The sequence below is a fragment of the Hemiscyllium ocellatum genome, chromosome 16 (genome assembly GCF_020745735.1).
Source record: "Hemiscyllium ocellatum isolate sHemOce1 chromosome 16, sHemOce1.pat.X.cur, whole genome shotgun sequence".
Lineage (NCBI taxonomy): Eukaryota > Metazoa > Chordata > Chondrichthyes > Orectolobiformes > Hemiscylliidae > Hemiscyllium > Hemiscyllium ocellatum.
Window position 1 is genome coordinate 24,591,280 of NC_083416.1, and position 17,599 is coordinate 24,608,878.

The following is a 17,599-nucleotide window of genomic DNA, read 5'->3' on the forward strand; positions in this document are numbered from 1 at the left end:
GTTTTGTCCCCTGTCTAGGTGACATCCTCAGTGCTTGGGAACCTCCTGTGAAGTGCTTCTGTGATTTTTCCTCCAGCATTTGTAGTGGTTTGAATCTGCCGCTTTCGGTTGTCAGTTCCAGCCGTCCGTTGCAGTGGTCGGTATATTGGGTCCAGGTCGATGTGCTTATTGATTGAATCTGTGGATGAGTGCCATGCCTCTAAAAATTCCCTGGCTGTTCTCTGTTTGGCTTATCCTATAATAGTAGTGTTGTCCCAGTCGAATTCATGTTGCTTGTCATCTGCGTGTGTGGCTACTAAGGATAACTGGTCGTGTCATTTCGTGGCTAGTTTGTGTTCATGGATGCAGATCGTTAGCTGTCTTCCTGTTTGTCCTATGTAGTGTTTTGTGCAGTCCTTGCATGGGATTTTGTACACTACATTGGTTTTGCTATAAAACATTACATAGGACAAACAGGAAGACAGCTAACAATCCGCATTCATGAACACGAACTAGTCACGAAATGACACGACCAGCTTTCCTTATTAGCCACACACGCAGATGACAAGCAACATGAATCCGACTGGGATAACACTACTATTATAGGACAAGCCAAACCGAGAACAGCCAGGGAATTCCTAGAAGCATGGCACTTATCCACAGATTCAATCAATAAGCACATCGACCAGGACCCAATATACCGACCACTGCAATGGACAGCTGGAACTGACAACCGAAAGCGGCAGATTCAAACCACGACAAATGCTGGAGAAAAGATCACAGAAGCGCTTCACAGGAGACTCCCAAGCACTGAGGATGTCACCTAGACAGGGGACGAAACGTTTGCAACACAAATTCCCAGCTCGGCGAACAGAACCACAACACTTAAGTTTATATTTCACGTTATAACACTTTGCCACACTGGAGGAATATTAGAGATGAGTAGGTTAGAAGAAGGATCTAAGTCAGTGCAAAAAGAAGCAAAGCTGATGCAATAATAGGATGTGCTTAAGTAGAGAGCACAAAATAGTTAAATGAAAGAGTTGTAACAGCATGACAGAATAAAGCAAAAAGAAACAAAAGATGTATATGAGATCAAGAGGATGTGTAAACACAGAAAAGTGAAACACGGTTGAATTATAAAAATGTAACAATGTGGAGAAAGGCTCATAGAAGAGCAGGCAAGTGATAATTCACTTATTTTCCAGCATTTTGTTTTGTTCAGATTTCCAACAGCTTTGATATTTTGTCTTTTGACCACTATTAAAACCTTATTAACTGTTAAAAATTTGGCCATGTTGTTTGTGTTGGACTAACATAACCCACAGTTCAATGTGGTGTTGCATTTATCTCATTCCACTCATCAAATTTTCCTCTTTGAAGGGAACAATACTTGGCAGCTTGTTTTGAAGTGTTAACGCAATTGTAATAGTTGTAATGCTACTATTCCAAATTTAACCATCTCCGAGTAGCAAAATCAGTTCCGTTTTAATTTTGATGTAGCACTAAACAAGACAAATGATGGTAGCTCTTAAAGCACAAATTGAGTTTGCAGTCAGCAGTGAAGCATTTTGTTTAACTTCTTGCAATTATTTTGAAGTAACTAAATGATTTATTTTAAAAAAACACATTTGCTTGCACACTGATCTAGTTTGGCATTAGAGCTTAAAATGGATGTCTTGAAATGCAATCTTTATCTAAAATAGTTTGTTGAAATGGAACCAACTTCAGGGAGTATGCTAAGCAGAGATTCTCAAACTGAACTGTGATGTGAAGTCTATATTATTTATTTCGCCTGTATTTGATTCCAAATCTTAATATGAACAAATGAAGTTTAATCCCATTATTTTCCCAATCCATAATCTGCAAATCAGTCATGTTTGATCTTTGGTTAGTTCTTTTAACTCCACATGATAACCATCTCGGCAAAGGAACTGAGGGCATTGTCATTAAATTTTCAGATTACGCAAAGATAGGTAGAGGGATAGGTAGTATTAAGGGAATGGAGAAGCTGCAGAAGGACTTGGACAGGGTAGGAGAATGGGCAAATAAATGGCAAATGGAATACGATATGGGATACTTTAAGGTTATACACTTTGGTAGGAAGAATAGAGGCATAGACTATATTCTAAACTGGGAAAGGCTTTAGAAATTTAAGCACAAAGAGACTTCACAGTCCTAGTTCAGAATTCTCTTAAGGTTAGTATGCAGGTCAATTGGCAGAAGCTATGTTAGCATTCATTTCAAAAGGGCTAGAATACAAAAGCAGAAATGTACTGCTGAGGAGCGAGTTTCACAAGATTGATCCTAGAATTGAAAGGCTTGTCATATGAGGAGCAGTTGAGGACTCTGGGTCTTACTCGAAATTTAGAAGGTTGAGGGAGGTATCTGATTGAAATCTACAGAATACTGAGAGGCCTGAATGAAGTGAATGTGAGAAGGTGTTTCCAGTAGCCAGACAGACTAGGACCTGAGGGCATAGCCTCAGAATAAAGGCATAATCGTTTTGAATTGAGATGAGAAGTTTCTTCAGTGGTTATAATTTACGGAACTCAATGCCCTAGAGGACTGTGGAGGTCAAATCATTGAATATTAGTCAAACTGGTTCTTGATTGGGAAGGAATGGAGGGTTACAGGAAAAAGGTAGGAGCATGTTGAGAAACATATCAGGCACAATTCAATGGCGGTCAGACATGAATGGTTCAATTCTGCCCCAGTGTCTAATGGCCATATGCATTTATGTTTGAATGTTAATTGGGGAAAGTACAACTATGTATGCTGTTATTTGCTATCTTTTACTCTCGATTTGCTCTTTTCCTTTCTAGCGATTACCACAACAGATTGAGGAAAGAAATGAGAAAATGAAAGAAGAAATGCTAGGTAAATATTTATGTACAAGTATAATATTGCTAGGAATACAATGTCTTCATTTTGGCGCAATTGTATCCAATAGTTCTCTGTATTGTTATGATTTTGGTAGAGATGAGTAATACTTATTTTTTTTTGTTTTAAGTTAGTAAATCCAGCTATTTACGAAAAGAATGAAGTCACAAGGTTGCAGACTAACATGGGCCAAGATGTGCAGACTATGTGGATTAGCCATGGGAAATACAGGACTACGAAAAAATTGATACCAAAAAAAGGCAGCTCAGTGGTTAGCACTGCTGCCTCACAGCGCCAGGGACCCGGATTCAATTCCCCCTTTAGACAACTGTTATTGTGGAGTTTGCACATTCTCTCCGTGTCTGCGTGGGTTTCTTCTGGGTGCCCCGGTTTCCTCCCACAGTCCAAAGATGTGCAATTTAACCATGCTAAATTGCCCGTAGTGTTAGGTGGATTAGTCAGGGGTAAATGTAGGGGAATGGATCTGGGTGGGTCGCCATTTGGCAGGTTGCTTTTCAGAGGGTTGGTGTGGACTTGTTGGGTCCAAGGGCCTGTTTCCACAGTGTGGGGAATCTAATCTTATAGGACTACAGTGATAGGTAGAGGCATGAGTTTGGGTGGGATGGTCTCACGAGGGTTGGTGTTTGCTTGATGGACTGAATGGCCTGCTTCCACGTAACAAGGATTCTATTATTCTATGAATAACTATACTGTCTTAGGTATTAACATTAGAATTAAAATTGCAATGAACACAGTTACTTTTTAAACCAAATTTCTTAACACGTATGCTTTTGCACCTATTTCGTCCACACCTCAAAACACAGATACTTAGTCTCATCATTTCAAAGATTTGTCGAAGAGCTGAGGTTTCTTGGGCTTTCTGCTTACTTGAAACAAAGTTGGTCTTTCAAATCTTTGAGAGAAACAATCCAAAAATGTATATGTTTTGGGAGTTGTAATTTAGTAGTGTAATACACTTTATTTGCTTTTATTGCAACCATGTAAGGAGGAATGAACTGACTCCCCTCTCTTCACCCTCTTTAGTTGGCACCAACAAATGTTTAAAATATATCGCTCTCTGATATAACATGTAGTTATCCAATGTTTATTGACTGTTACGAGACCTGGATTGTGCATCTGTGATACATAGATTCTGACAACAATGCCTCTGTTGCAACTTCTGAATTTAATGGGAAAACTATTAAAGGCTGCTGTCCTTTTTAAACTCAGCTCCACAAGCATTTAAGCAAAACTCAGGAAAATCAATGACTATAGAAGGTGCTGAATCTGGGAAGTTAGAAATTATCTCTCCTCCACCTCCCCCAAAAAGGTCCCATTTTCACACTTACCAAGTGGCCAGTATTCTAGGAGAGGACTTGCATCATCGTATTTGAATACCTGGGACTGTAGTGGCCTGACATGATTTGAAAGAGGAAGATCTCTATCTTAAAATGGCCTCAGCAATCACATGATCACAGATTAGCCAGGTCATGAAAGTGAAAGTCAAGTTGGGCATTGGGAAGAGGGCTTATGCCCGAAACGTCAAGTCTCCTGTTCCTTGGATGCTGCCTGACCAGCTGCACATTTTCAGCATTGGTTAGCTCAGTTGGCTGAACAGTTGATTTGATGTAACTGTTGAGTGATGTCAATAGTGTGGGTTTCATTCCCACACCAGCTGAGGTTACTTCCTCAATCTCTCCACCTACCTGAGCCATGGTTACCCTCTGGTTAAACCATCACCAGTTGTCTCTCTCTAATGAATGATCAAATACAATGTTTTCTAGAGTGAAAAAAGAGCAACTTTATTATCTGTTAACCCCAAGAAGAAAGCTGAAGACATGAAGGCAAGCTTATACACAGCTATCTAATTAAAAAGGATAATGTTCAGTACAAAAGGAAGATAGAGTCATACAGATATACAGCATGGAAACAGACCCTTCGGTTCAACTCATCCACGCCGACCAGATGTCCCAACACAATTTAGGCCCACCTGCCAGCACCTGACCCATATCCCTCCAAGCCCTCCTTATTCATGTATCTATCCAGATGCCTTTTAAATGTTGCAATTATACTAGTCTCCCACCACTTCCTCTGGCAGCTCATTTCATATACGTATCACCCTCTGAGTGAAAATTTTGCCCCTTAGGTCTCTTTTATATCGTTCCCCTCTCACCCTAAACCTATGCCCTCTAGTTCTGGACTCCCCCATCCCAGGGAAAAGATTTTGTCTATTTATCGTATCCATGCCCCTCATAATTTTATAAACCTCTATAAGGTCACCCTCAGCTCGGACGCTCCAGAGAAAACAGTCCTAGCCTATTCAACCTCTCCCTGCACATCAAATCCTCCAATCCAGGCAACATCCTTGTAAATCTCTTCTGAACCCTTTCAAGTTTCACAACATCTTTCCGATAGGAAAGAGACCAGAATTGCACGCGATATTCCACAGTGGCCTAACCGATGTCCTGTAAAGCCACAACATGACCTCCTAACCCCTGTACTCAATACTCTGACCAATAAAGGAAAGCATACCAAACATCGCCTTCACTATCCTATCTACCTGCGACTCCACTTTAAGGAACTTTGAACCTGCAGTCCAAGATCGCTTTGCTCAGCAACACTCCATAGGACCTTACTATTAAGTGTATAAGTTCTGCTAAGATTGCTTTTGCACAATGTAGCACCTCACGTTTATCTAAATTAAACTCAATCTGCCACTTCTCAGCCCATTGGCCCCTCTGATCAAGATCCTGTTGTAATCTAAGGTAACCTTCACTGGCCACTGCACCTCCAATTTTGGTGTCATCTGCAAACTTACTAACTATATCTCTTGTGCTCACATCCAAATAATTTGTATAAACGATGAAAAGTAGTGGACCCAGCACCGATCCTTGTGGCACTCCATTGGTCACAGGCCTCCAGTCTGAAAAACAACCCTCCACCACCACCCTCTGTCTTCTACCTTTGAGCCAATTCTGTATTCAAATGGCTAGTTCTCCCTGTATTTCATAAGATCTAACCTTGCTCAACAACTTGCCCACCACCGACATCAGGCTCGCTGGTCTATAGTTCCCTGGCTCGTCCTTACCACCTTTCTTAAACAGTGGCACCACGTTAGCCAACCTTCAGTCTTCCGACAACTCACCTGTGACTATTGATGATACAAATATCTCAGTAAGAGCCCAGCATTCACTTCCCTAGCTACCCACAGAGTTCTAGGGTACACGTGATCAGGTCCTGGGAATTTATCCACATTTATGTGTTTCAAGACATCCAGCATTCCCTCCTCTGTAATATCGACATTTTTCAAGATGTCGCCATCTATTTCCCTACATTCTACATCTTCCATGTCCTTTTCCACAGTAAATAATGATGCAAAATAATCATTTAGTATCTGCCCCATCTCTTGCGGCTCTACACAAAGGCTGCCTTGCTGATCTTTGAGTGGCCCTATTCTCTCCCTAGTTACCCTTTTGTCTTTAATATATTTGTAAAAATCCTTTGGATTCTCCTTAATTCTATGTGCCAAAGCTATCTCCTGTCCCCTTTTTGCCCTCCTGATTTCCCTCTTAAGTATACTCCTACTGCCTCTATATTCCTCTAAGGATTCATTTGATCTCTTCTGTCCATACCTGACATATGCTTCCTTCTTCTTAACCAAACTCTCAATTTCTCTAGTCATTCAGCATTCCCTCTACCTACCAGCCTTTCCTTTCACCCTAACAGGAATATACTTTCTCTGGAGTCTTGTTACCTCATTTCTGAAGGCTTCCCATTTTCCAGCCGTCCCTTTACCTGTGAACATCTGCACCCAATCAGCTTTTGAAAGCTCTTGCTTAATACTGTCAAAATTGGCCCTTCACCAATTTAGAACTTCAACTCTTAGATCTAGTCTATCCTTTTCCATCACTATTTCAAAACTAATAGAATTATGGTCACTGGCCCCAAAGTGCTCCCCCACTGACACCTCAGTCTCCTGCCCTGCCTTATTTCCCAAGATTAGGTCAGGTTTTGCACCTTCTCTAGTAGGTACATCCACGTACTGAAGTTAAACTAGACTTAGACTTAGACTTACAGTGTGGAAACAGGCCCTTCGGCCCAACAAGTCCACACCGACCCGCCGAAGCGCAACCCACCCATACCCCTACATTTACCCCTTACCTATCACTACGGGCAATTTAGCTTGGCCAATTCACCTGACCCGCACATCTTTGGACTGTGGGAGGAAACCGGAGCACCCGGAGGAAACCCACGCAGACACGGGGAGAACGTGCAAACTCCACACAGTCAGTCGCCTGAGTCGGGAATTGAACCCAGGTCTACAGGTGCTGTGAGGCAGCAGTGCTAACCACTGTGCCACCGTGCCGCCCAAACTACTTGTGGTATTCTTGAGATGTAAAGTTTTAACAAGGTCATTGTATTTTTATTGATGTTTTCTATCTTAGAACCAGCTATTATTTCATTTGTTCTTTAAGTTCACAGTGTCCTGAACCAGTTTTGTTACCAGGCATTTTTCCTTGAGTGGTCATGTGATCGCTTTTTTTGTTATAGTTACAGTCAAAACTCCACTGTGCCAAAAACATTTCCTTGAAATTTCAGCTTGTCTTGTATATTCTGTTTTTGGGAATTATGGTCTTCTACACTTGATAAATATGAGGTTCCATCTTCAATCTGTGGAAATTTGCATAATCAAAAATGCTGAGGGTTTCTAAACATCAGACTGATTTCTGTGCAGACCCTTTTTGATAATTACTCATTTTGGTTCACATTGACTTTACCTTACTTTAAATAAAGACACAATAGCCTTACCAGACCATAGGGATACACTCTCATTATAGAGATGACTATTGATTAGATTAGATTACTTAGTATGGAAACAGGCAGTTTGGCCCAGTAAGTCCACACCGACCCTCCGAAGAACAACCCACCCAAACCCATTCCCCTACATTTACCCCTTCACCTAACACTACAGGCAACTTAGCATGGCCAATTCGCCTAACCTGCACATTTTCTGGACTGTGGGAGGAAACCGGAGCACCCAGAGGAAACCCATGCAGACACAGCGAGAATGTGCAAACTCCACACAGCACTTGTCTGAGGTGCTAATCACTGTGCCACCGTGCCGCCCGAACATCAGTTGAGGGGGTATGTTGAGAAAAAGTTTCCATCATGGTAACCACAGCCAGTATGTGAATGGAACCCACTGTTGGCATCACTCAACAGTCACATCAAACCAGCCATCCAGCTAACAGAGCTGACCAATGCCTGTCTTTGTTTATTGTACTGTGGTCTCATGACCTGGCCGACCTGTGACCAGGTGGTTGTTGAGACTATTTTAAGACCGTGATTTTTCTCTTTAAAACCTTTTCAGTCCACCAAAGGCTTGATTTGATTTCTTTGTTGTTGTTACATGTGCCTAAGTACAGTGAAAAGTTCTGATTTGCAAGCAGTACAGGCAGATCAAAGCAAACAAGGGTATACAGATCATCAGGTGCCTAAGCAAGGCATACAAGGTTAGAGCTGCACAGGAGGTGCACAAAGCAAGATCAGCATTAGATTTGATATTAGAATATCCTTTATATAGAATTTTTTTTATAGTCCTATCTTAGAGAGGCCAATTCAGCAGTCTAATACCAGCAGTGGAAAAGCTGTTCTTGAACCTGTTGTGTGTATGTGTGTGTTCAAGCTTCTGTATGTTCTGCCTGACAAGAGGTTGGAAAAGCGTATTACTGGGGTGGGAGAGGTCTTTGATGATGGCAGCCTTTCTGCAGCAACGAGAAGCATAAGTGCAGTTCATGGATGGGAGGTTGGCTTCTGTGATGGTCTGCGCTGTGCATGCAATATTCTGTAGTTTCTTATGGTCCTAAGCAGACAGCTGCCCTATTGTTATGCACACAGATCGAATGCTTTCTATGGTGCATTTGTAAAAGTCCTCATGGCCATACCAGACATGAACAAATCCCAGGTATTAAAATAAGACGGTGGAAGTCCGCCCGTAGAATGCTGTCCACTTGAGAGATAAGATCTGGTGGGGAGAGGCAATTTTTATACTTGCCAGATTCTGTCTCTTCTAACGTAGTTGATTTTGCCTGAATACTTGTGGAACTGAGTTCAGAAAGGACAGTAGCCTTTGATAGTCCTCCTGTTAAATCCAAATGTTGTGGTGGAGGCATTGCTGATGGAGTTTCTCTAAGTATCACTAATGCACAACCCAGGTCTCATGGTAGTCAAGTATTGCAACAACAACTGCTGTGTGGATGTGGGCTGTAGTTGACTTTCTGTAGCAGTTTATGGAAGGCTGAATGTCGCATCAGTCCTGTATTAGATCTTTTCATCAATAGTGGACTTTTGATAGAAGTAGCTGCAATAAATGTTCAACATATGTCTTCAGCATATATAGGGGGTGAAATATTTGGCTAACCAAGTGTGGGTTGATATGAAATTGTATGTAGATTGTGTCACTAAAGTGTTATTAATAAAGTAATCCTCTTCTATTTGAATCATTCAGAAGATTATTGGTAGATTTGATCTTGCATTTCACTTCCAGTTAGTGGCAGTAACAGCAGAAACTTGGAGTTATCTCATTTGCCAAACTCCTGGACAATGTTGGGGGAAGAACAAATTAATTAGAAAACTTATTCCAAAATTTTACGGAGAATGCAGGGTCTTGGTTGATATATTTAACCATTGTATGACCTTGACTAATAAATGATGTATTGCATCCACGAGTGTCATAGATGCTCTTAAGGCACAGTGGTTGTGTCCTTGCCTCTGGACTAGGAGGCCTTGGTTCAAGCCCCACTTGCTTCATTGGTATGAAATAACATCTCTGAACAGGTTGATTAGAAAAATAGGTTAAATATAAAGAAAATGTAGTGGATCCGCTGGAGGAATCTTCTGCTTAAGTGGAATATTGTTTTCCAATTAAAAACATTGCTATTTTTCCTGAAATATTTTCACTTTGCACAGATATCAAGAATATTAGAGTTTCTGTTGTTCAGTTATGTGCACATAATATTTATGCAGACTTGTTGCACATTGAGGTGATATATATATATATATATATATATCATGTCAAGATGAGTTGTAGAAAATGTGAAACTGTGATCTCTTTTAGAACATCAATAAAAACTTATTTGGTTTTCATGCTGTGAATAACAGGAATGGTTTTAATTGCTTTGCATCTATTCTGTACCAGTTTGGTTACCAGGGGAATGCCTGAGATTTTCTGCAATGTTGGCTAATTTGTACTTTCATTGTTTAAAAATATTGTACTGGTGAGAAAGTACATCCAAAAATTGGAGAAGTATTTTACTGACCAACAGTGTTAGAAAGATTGATTGTCTTGAATGGTCAGTTACAGAATCCAGTTGGTTGGAATTAAGAAACAATAAATGGGTAGTTATGCAACTTCATGTATGTTATATACCCCTCAGAACAGTGTGAACTTGAACAAGGCGTACACTTTGTGAGGATATCTTATAAGTATAGGACCTGCAGAGTAATGATAGTGGGAGCCTTCAACCACCCCAGTACTAAGTGGAAGTATTGATTGTGTTATGGGTGAATGAGCCAATAGATTTCTGAAGTATAATCAGTAGACTTAATCTGTATGTTTCTAATCCATTGGAGAATGAAGTATTGCTTGAGCTAATCCTTCAGAAGTGGGGCAAGTGAAAGATGTCAGTGACTGAGTATTTCTTGAATAGTGGTCATAGTATTGGGGTGGCATGGTGGCACAGTGGTTAGCACTGCTGCTTCACAAAGTGAGGAGCCTGGGTTTGATTCCAGCCTTGGGTGACTGAGTGAAGTTTGCATGTCCAAAACTGTGCAGGTTAGGTGGTGAACAATGGCCATGCTGAATTGCTCCTTATTGTTCAGGGATGCGCAGCTAGATGGTTTAACTATGGCAAATGTGGGGTTACAGGGATGACCAGAATTGCTTTGCTGAGGAAGAAATTTAGCAAGTACAAAGCAGCAGCAAATTAGGGACAAATGGATGAAATCTTGGATTAAATGTACAGTAGAATAGAATCATATAGCCTTTATTGTCACACAAACTCAATGAGTATGGTTAAAAGTTTATACATCGCTAATTACAGTGCCGACTTAAGATACAAAAGTATCTAGGCGCAGCTTCCTTAATTACAAGATTTTAGACAATATAAAAGTAAAATGTCCAGCATCACAGAAAAACATTCAATATAGCAGACCACGCTGGCACTGGGCCTGGCTCCACTCTGTGCCAGCGGCACACCATGTTGGGAGGCCACTACAAGAGGCCGAATGGTCGCCACACCCCACCAAGAGGCTGCTGTGGAAGGCCAGGAGTCTTCTCCAGAGGCTAGGAATTGTTGTTGGCCAAAGGCTGGGGTTTGTCGCTCGCTGGAGGTCTCCAGAGGGTGGGAATTGAAGGGGAAGGAAAAACGCACTAGGAAGTAGAAAAAGCGAAGAGAAAGAAGCAGAGCAAGCAGATGAACTCTGGCTGGAGCATCCTACTCTATCACCATCTTGCAACGTGGTAGCATGGATATAAAGTAACAAGAAGATGGAGTACTGGGCTAACGGTCGGATACTTGGTAGTGTGGATGAGCAGAGGGATCTTGGTGTCCATGTACACAGATCTCTGAAAGTTGCCACCCAGGTAAATAGTGCTGTGAAGAAGGCATATGGCGTACTGGCTTTTATTGGTAGAGGAATTGAGTTCCGGAGTCCTGAGGTCATGTTGCAGTTGTATAAAACTCTGGTGCGGCCGCACCTGGAGTATTGTGTGCAGTTTTGGTCGCCATACTATAGGAAGGATGTGGAGGCACTGGAACGGGTGCAAAGGAGGTTTACCAGGATGTTGCCTGGTATGGTAGGAAGATCGTATGAGGAAAGGCTGAGGTACTTGGTGCTGTTTTCATTGGAGAAAAGAAGGTTTAGGGGTGACTTGATAGAAGTGTACAAGATGATTAGGGGTTTAGATATGGTTGACCATGAGAACCTTTTTCCACGTATGGAGTCAGCTATTACGAGGGGGCATAGCTTTAAATTAAGGGGTGGTAGGTATAGGACTGATGTTAGGGGTAGATTCTTTACTCAGTGAGTCGTGAGTTCATGGAATGCCCTACCAGTAACAGTGGTGGACTCTCTCTCATTATGGGCATTTAAACGGGCGTTGGATAGGCATATGGAGGATAGTGGGCTAGTGTAGGTTAGGTGGGCTTGGATCGGCGCAACATCGAGGGCCGAAGGGCCTGTACTGCGCTGTATTTTTCTATGTTCTATGTTCATCAGTAGGATTGTGGTGAATAGTTGCTTTTCAGACCCACCAAGGGTGAAATGGAATAGTCGAGCTGGCTAAGTCGGATTGGCATGGATAAGATGGACCGAAGGGTCTGTTTCCATGCAGTATGACTCTGTGACTCTAAGTACAGAGATGAAAAATGCATGTAGGTGAAATTTAGCAGTAGATGTTGAACGAAATTGCCCATTTCTGTCCTATATATCCAATGTAATTCTATTTTAATGAACTGAAGCAGAGACAGTCACCAGCAAAAGTCTGATTCAGCCTTTGAAAGTTGTTAGAGGAATGTAGTTATTAAAGAATGAATGGTGTTTGTGGCGGTTCCTTTCAGTATTTTTGAATATACATGATAACAGTGATTAACCACTACCATAGGCATGCTGTAAAATAATTATCCCTAATGTTGATCAATATAATTTTAACCTAGCTCTCATTCTTTCACTGAAGAAATGTTTACATATTACAAACCAACAGATGGTAGTGAGTGAATAAAAAATAATCTGTGTGTTGAGGGCTCAGATGATGATTGAATGCATTAATTTAATTGTGACTTTCTTTCGTTACCCAAACGATTTATAGTTAGAGATGTACATTTTCTATGGAAACAGCACAGAAACAGACTTTTCAGTCCAACAAATCCATGCCAACCAGATATCCTAAATCAATCTCGTGCCATTTGCCAGTATTTGGCCCGGATCCCTTAACTCTTCCTATTCATATAGCCATCCAGATGCCTTTTAAGTATTGTGATTGTATCATCCTACTCCACTTCCTCTGGCAGCTCATTCCATACACACACACTACCCTTTGCATAAAAATGTTTCCCCTTAGGTCAGTTTTAAATCCCCCCTGCCACGCCTTACGCCTATGCCCTCTCTTTTTGGATTGCCCAGCCCTGGAGAAAAGATCTTGTCTATTCACCCTATCCATGCCACTCGTGATTTTATAAACCTCTATAAGGTCACCTCTTAGTCTCCAATGCTCCAAAGACAATAGCCACGGCCTGTTCAGCCTCTCCCTATAGTTCAAACTCTCCAACCCGGGCAACATCCTTGTAAATCGTTTCTGAACCCTTTCAATTTTTAACAATATTCTTCCTATGGCAAGGCAAATGGAATTGAATGCAGTATTCCAAAAATGGCCTAATATTGTGCACATGACCACCTAACTCCTGTACTCAATGCACTGACCAATGAAGGCAAGTGTACCAAATGCTGTCTTCACTACCCTGTCTACCTGCAACTCCATTTTGAAGGAACAGTGAACCTGTGGTCCAAGACCCCTTTGTTTGGCAGCACTCTCTAGGACCTTACCATTAAGTGTATAAGTCTTACCCTGATTTAGCCCATCAACACCTTACTTGTCAGGGTTTCTATGTCAAGATAATTGAGATTTAGTTGATCAAGTTGATCACAGCAAGTTAATTATTTTTTTAATAAACAAGTTGCAGCATTAAATTCTCAGTAGCAGTCACAATGGTTAGAATGCTTTTAAGCCTATAATGTCCCCTCTATGAATGTTACATTTTTCAATTTTAACATTTAAATAGATTATTCAAAATTCTGTTGTAACACACTCTGATGGATGTGCATGAAATAATTAATGACAGTGCAGAAGACTTTGAGCCTGTGATTTCTTTTAAAACAATCCACCTGAAATTGTTAATGACACTATATATTTTGACTAGAATTATCCATCTGTGCCCACAGATCTGTTTTGTTCTCTGCTAACCATGTGGCTGTGTTGTAAATCACAGTTGCTAGAGTAATGCCTCCTCCACCCTTGAGTTTCCTTCTCAGACTGACTGGTTAGATAGCCTTGCACTTTAATACAGTTTTCTCCACTGCACCTAACTGCAGGCCATGCATCCAGCCTCACAGCCCTGTTATGGTAGGATCATATTGACTACTTTGGTAAGTTTAAGGTCACTTCAGTATCTGCACCATGTGATCCATTTGCATGTTGGACCACAGTTTGTAATGTGGCCAGCAGAGAGCCATAACATTACACTTGTGAATGAAAACAACTAAATTCAATAAATAAAGACAAATTGTTTATTTGTTTGTAGATTTTTTCCTACTCAGCTAACTAAGGCACACCTCCAACATAATGAATTGTATCTTTGCTGTTGCATTGGAGAGAAACCACCATACTTTAAGACCACATCCAATCAAGGAGTCAACTCTGCATCGGAGAGAAAAATTATCTGGAGAAAGGATCGTTTGGTATTGATGGTGGTGGGTTAGGTGGTTGAAAGATGGAGGACAAAGGAGAATAAAAATCTTTTATCTCTTGAGTTCAACCATTTTCTTCCACCTATCCACTCCCATGTAGTTGTCTCTGCCCTTCTCACCACATTTTAATTTGTTGCAGTATCTCTTCTCCAGCTGTTAGTATTTCACCTTTTAATGTCAATATAATTTGCTTGGGAGGCAATATGTCTCGTCTCATAGCTATGGTTTGAAATGAAGAAAATTGACAGGTCATGTCCCTTTTATAGAACATGACTACTATATCATCTTGAATTCATAATATTTCTGTAGTCTGTTTGCTGCAATATAATTTTGCAGTTGGGCTACTTAACATACTGAATATTGAAATTGAGATGTTTTGATTAAGGGTTTGTATGTTTCCAAAAAAAGACTTATCACTGATCTTGTACTTTTTTAAATTGTCTATACCCAAGTCCTTTTGATGTTAATTTGAGATATTGCCCTACCCTTCTTCTTTTTTATTGTAGGCAAGCTGAAAGATCTTGGCAACATGGTCCTGCGACCCTTTGGTCTGTCCACTGAAAACTTCCTGTTAAACAAGGATCCCAACTCTGGCTCATACTCCATCAACTTTGTGCAGAATCCAAATAACAATAATAGATAATGGCTTAATTTGGAAAACAGCTCAGTGCAAGAATATGCTGTAAAAAGAAAAAACATTTAGTTATATAATAAAGTATTGCTTTTCTGGGCATACAAGAAACTGATCTGTTCCAACGTTTGCAATACAATAGCAAGTATTTGTTTACAATTAGAATCTGCATAAGTTTCAAGACACTCAGTTTGAGCTGCTTGTTGAATGTAAAAACCAGCAGTGAAACCATATGTTTATTTTGTCATTACATCTGGATAAGTGTTAACCCAAGTGTGATATAGTGTTTACGAACAGAAATAATTCATTGGATAAGTTGCCATGTTACCACTGGGTAAACGTTTTGTTTACCATGGCCATTTGAAATTTACAAAATGCTGAAGCTTGATGTTTAGCTGTATACTGTTGATCATGCTAAATATATTAATGTTGCCCATTGCCTTATTTTCTGTAGTTTTAAAAAAAATAAAGTTTGAATATGATTCAGTATGATTCAGAGAACTTCCTGAAAATAAAAATATCAAAATTGTTCTTTTTTTTTTCCATGAAATTGATATTGTTCCAATATGCAATTGGAATTAACTTGGAGCAATTGGTCTTCACAGAGCTTCACAAAGTTTAACCATCCAGATGGATTTTAAAAGGTTTTCTTTTTCATGTTCATAATTCAGAAACAGGCTTTTCCACTGAGCAGATCCATTATTATTCTCAAACCGCTTCCAATCGTTTCTCATTTATTCACATCAAACAAAACCTTCTATTATATTTTCCCTCAATTGTTTATCTGGCTTCCTCTTAACTGTATCTCTACAATCTTCCTGAGTTGCTCTTGAGGTATTGAGTTCAAACGTTCAAAGAGCTCCATGGAAAGAAGTTTCTTCTGAAATCTGCATTGAAAGTATGAATGGCTACTTTATATTTCTGACTCCAAACACTGACCCCCCCCCATTGCAGATATTTCATTAGTTATGATTAATTAGATGACCAAAGTCATAATTAACTGTACTAAGTGCATGAGGTATGCATACTTTTTAAAGCTATTTCCCTAGTTAAATAGCAAGTATTGGCGGTATCACAAGAAACCCTCTTGAAGATATTGAGTTCAGGTTTTTCTTTACATACACACCTTAGTCATGGGTCTACCATGCAATACCTTATTTAATAACTTGTTGAGATCCAAGTATATTATGTCTACTACACTATCTAGATCTGTTTTTTACTTCAAAACTATTCATTCATTTTGATCAAACACAACATATAATTTTGGAATCTGTACTTCATATTTTTGTTATTTTTCTGTTTCTACATGTTTTGCTACTGCATCTTTGAATAAAGATTCCTTTATCTTTCACCCCATTAATGTTAAATGAATTAATAGTTGTTGGTCTTATTCTATCTCTCCATGTTTACTGACAGCTCTGAACATTCCCTATTCTCTCTGACATTTATTTGGACACCATTAGCTAAAATTTATCTTTTTTTAAGGTCATCTTGCTTGTAACTATGAGTATGAATGTTCAAATCTATTGCATTCTGGAAAAACGGAAAGATTTCATTAAACTGAACTTTGTTAGATCTTGTGATAGGCCAGTAGAATGACGACCTTCGTTTGTTCAGCAGCATAACCGTTATTCATTCCTCAGTTTCTACAGGCATTAAGGGTGCCCACTCTCATCTAGATTGGGGAATTGTGCTTGTTGAGGACTCATATTTGACATTTCCTATTATCAGTGATTGTATCTTGAACTCTGATAATTTGCTGCAAAGTAGTAGGATGTCAAGCTCCACAACTCTTTCTTCTTTCGACCTCTCAACAATAGTTTGCCCCCATAACAAGGGGAAAAAAATCGACTTTTCCATTTCTCTTTTTTGTAAAAGTTTTAGTCCTCATGTAAACTCTATTATTGGGAAAAAAAATTAGTTGAAGTTGTTTGAATTGCAAAAAAGTCACATTATTTCACTTGTAATGTCTGTGTTGTTTTCATTTGCATTAACTTGAGGCTTCCCTTGACTGATCTGATTTCTCTTGTTATGTGGCTTCGAGTGCAATACAAGTTCATGTACACCTTTGTCCTTTCCAGCTCTTGACCTCTCACATATCTGCCATCATGCACTGTTGCATGATGTTGTAATGTGTGAAAAAGAAATGTTCAGTGCAAGTGGAGGACCCATCATGTATTATTCACTCATATATTGGCAAGGTGCTATCGAGAGGTCAGTGTTCTCCCACAAAACTGAAAGTAAAAGCAGAAATTGGTGTTGTGATATGTAGAAATTGGGAAAGAAATTTTAAAAAACCCACTTAAAATTCTGTTTATCACGTAATTTTAGAGATTGCTTTCATTTTTTTTCCAAGTGGCAAAGCCTTGCTGCTTGTTACTAAAATCATAGAATCCTGCAGTGTGAAAGCAAGCCATTAGCCCCATCAAGTCCACATTGACCCTCCAAAAAGCATCCCACCCAAACCCACCTCCCTACCCAATCCCTGTTACCCAGCATTTTCCAGGGCTAATCTACCTAGCTTACACATCCCTGGATACTATGGGAAAATTTACACTGCCAATCCACCTAACCTGCACATCT

At 40.0% G+C, this 17,599-nt stretch overlaps 1 protein-coding gene across 1 annotated transcript in view; it reads left to right on the forward strand.

Moving 5' to 3' along the window:
* The window catches only part of ttc1 (tetratricopeptide repeat domain 1), a 57,556-nt gene extending 42,096 nt beyond the window's left edge, over positions 1-15,460 (forward strand). The window contains exons 7-8 of the mRNA XM_060836735.1: positions 2,805-2,859; positions 14,892-15,460. Coding sequence (XP_060692718.1) covers positions 2,805-2,859; positions 14,892-15,028 — 192 coding nt within the window. The 3' untranslated portion in view covers positions 15,029-15,460. The remainder of the gene's footprint in view (positions 1-2,804; positions 2,860-14,891) is intronic.
* Positions 15,461-17,599: the final 2,139 nt, after the last annotated feature.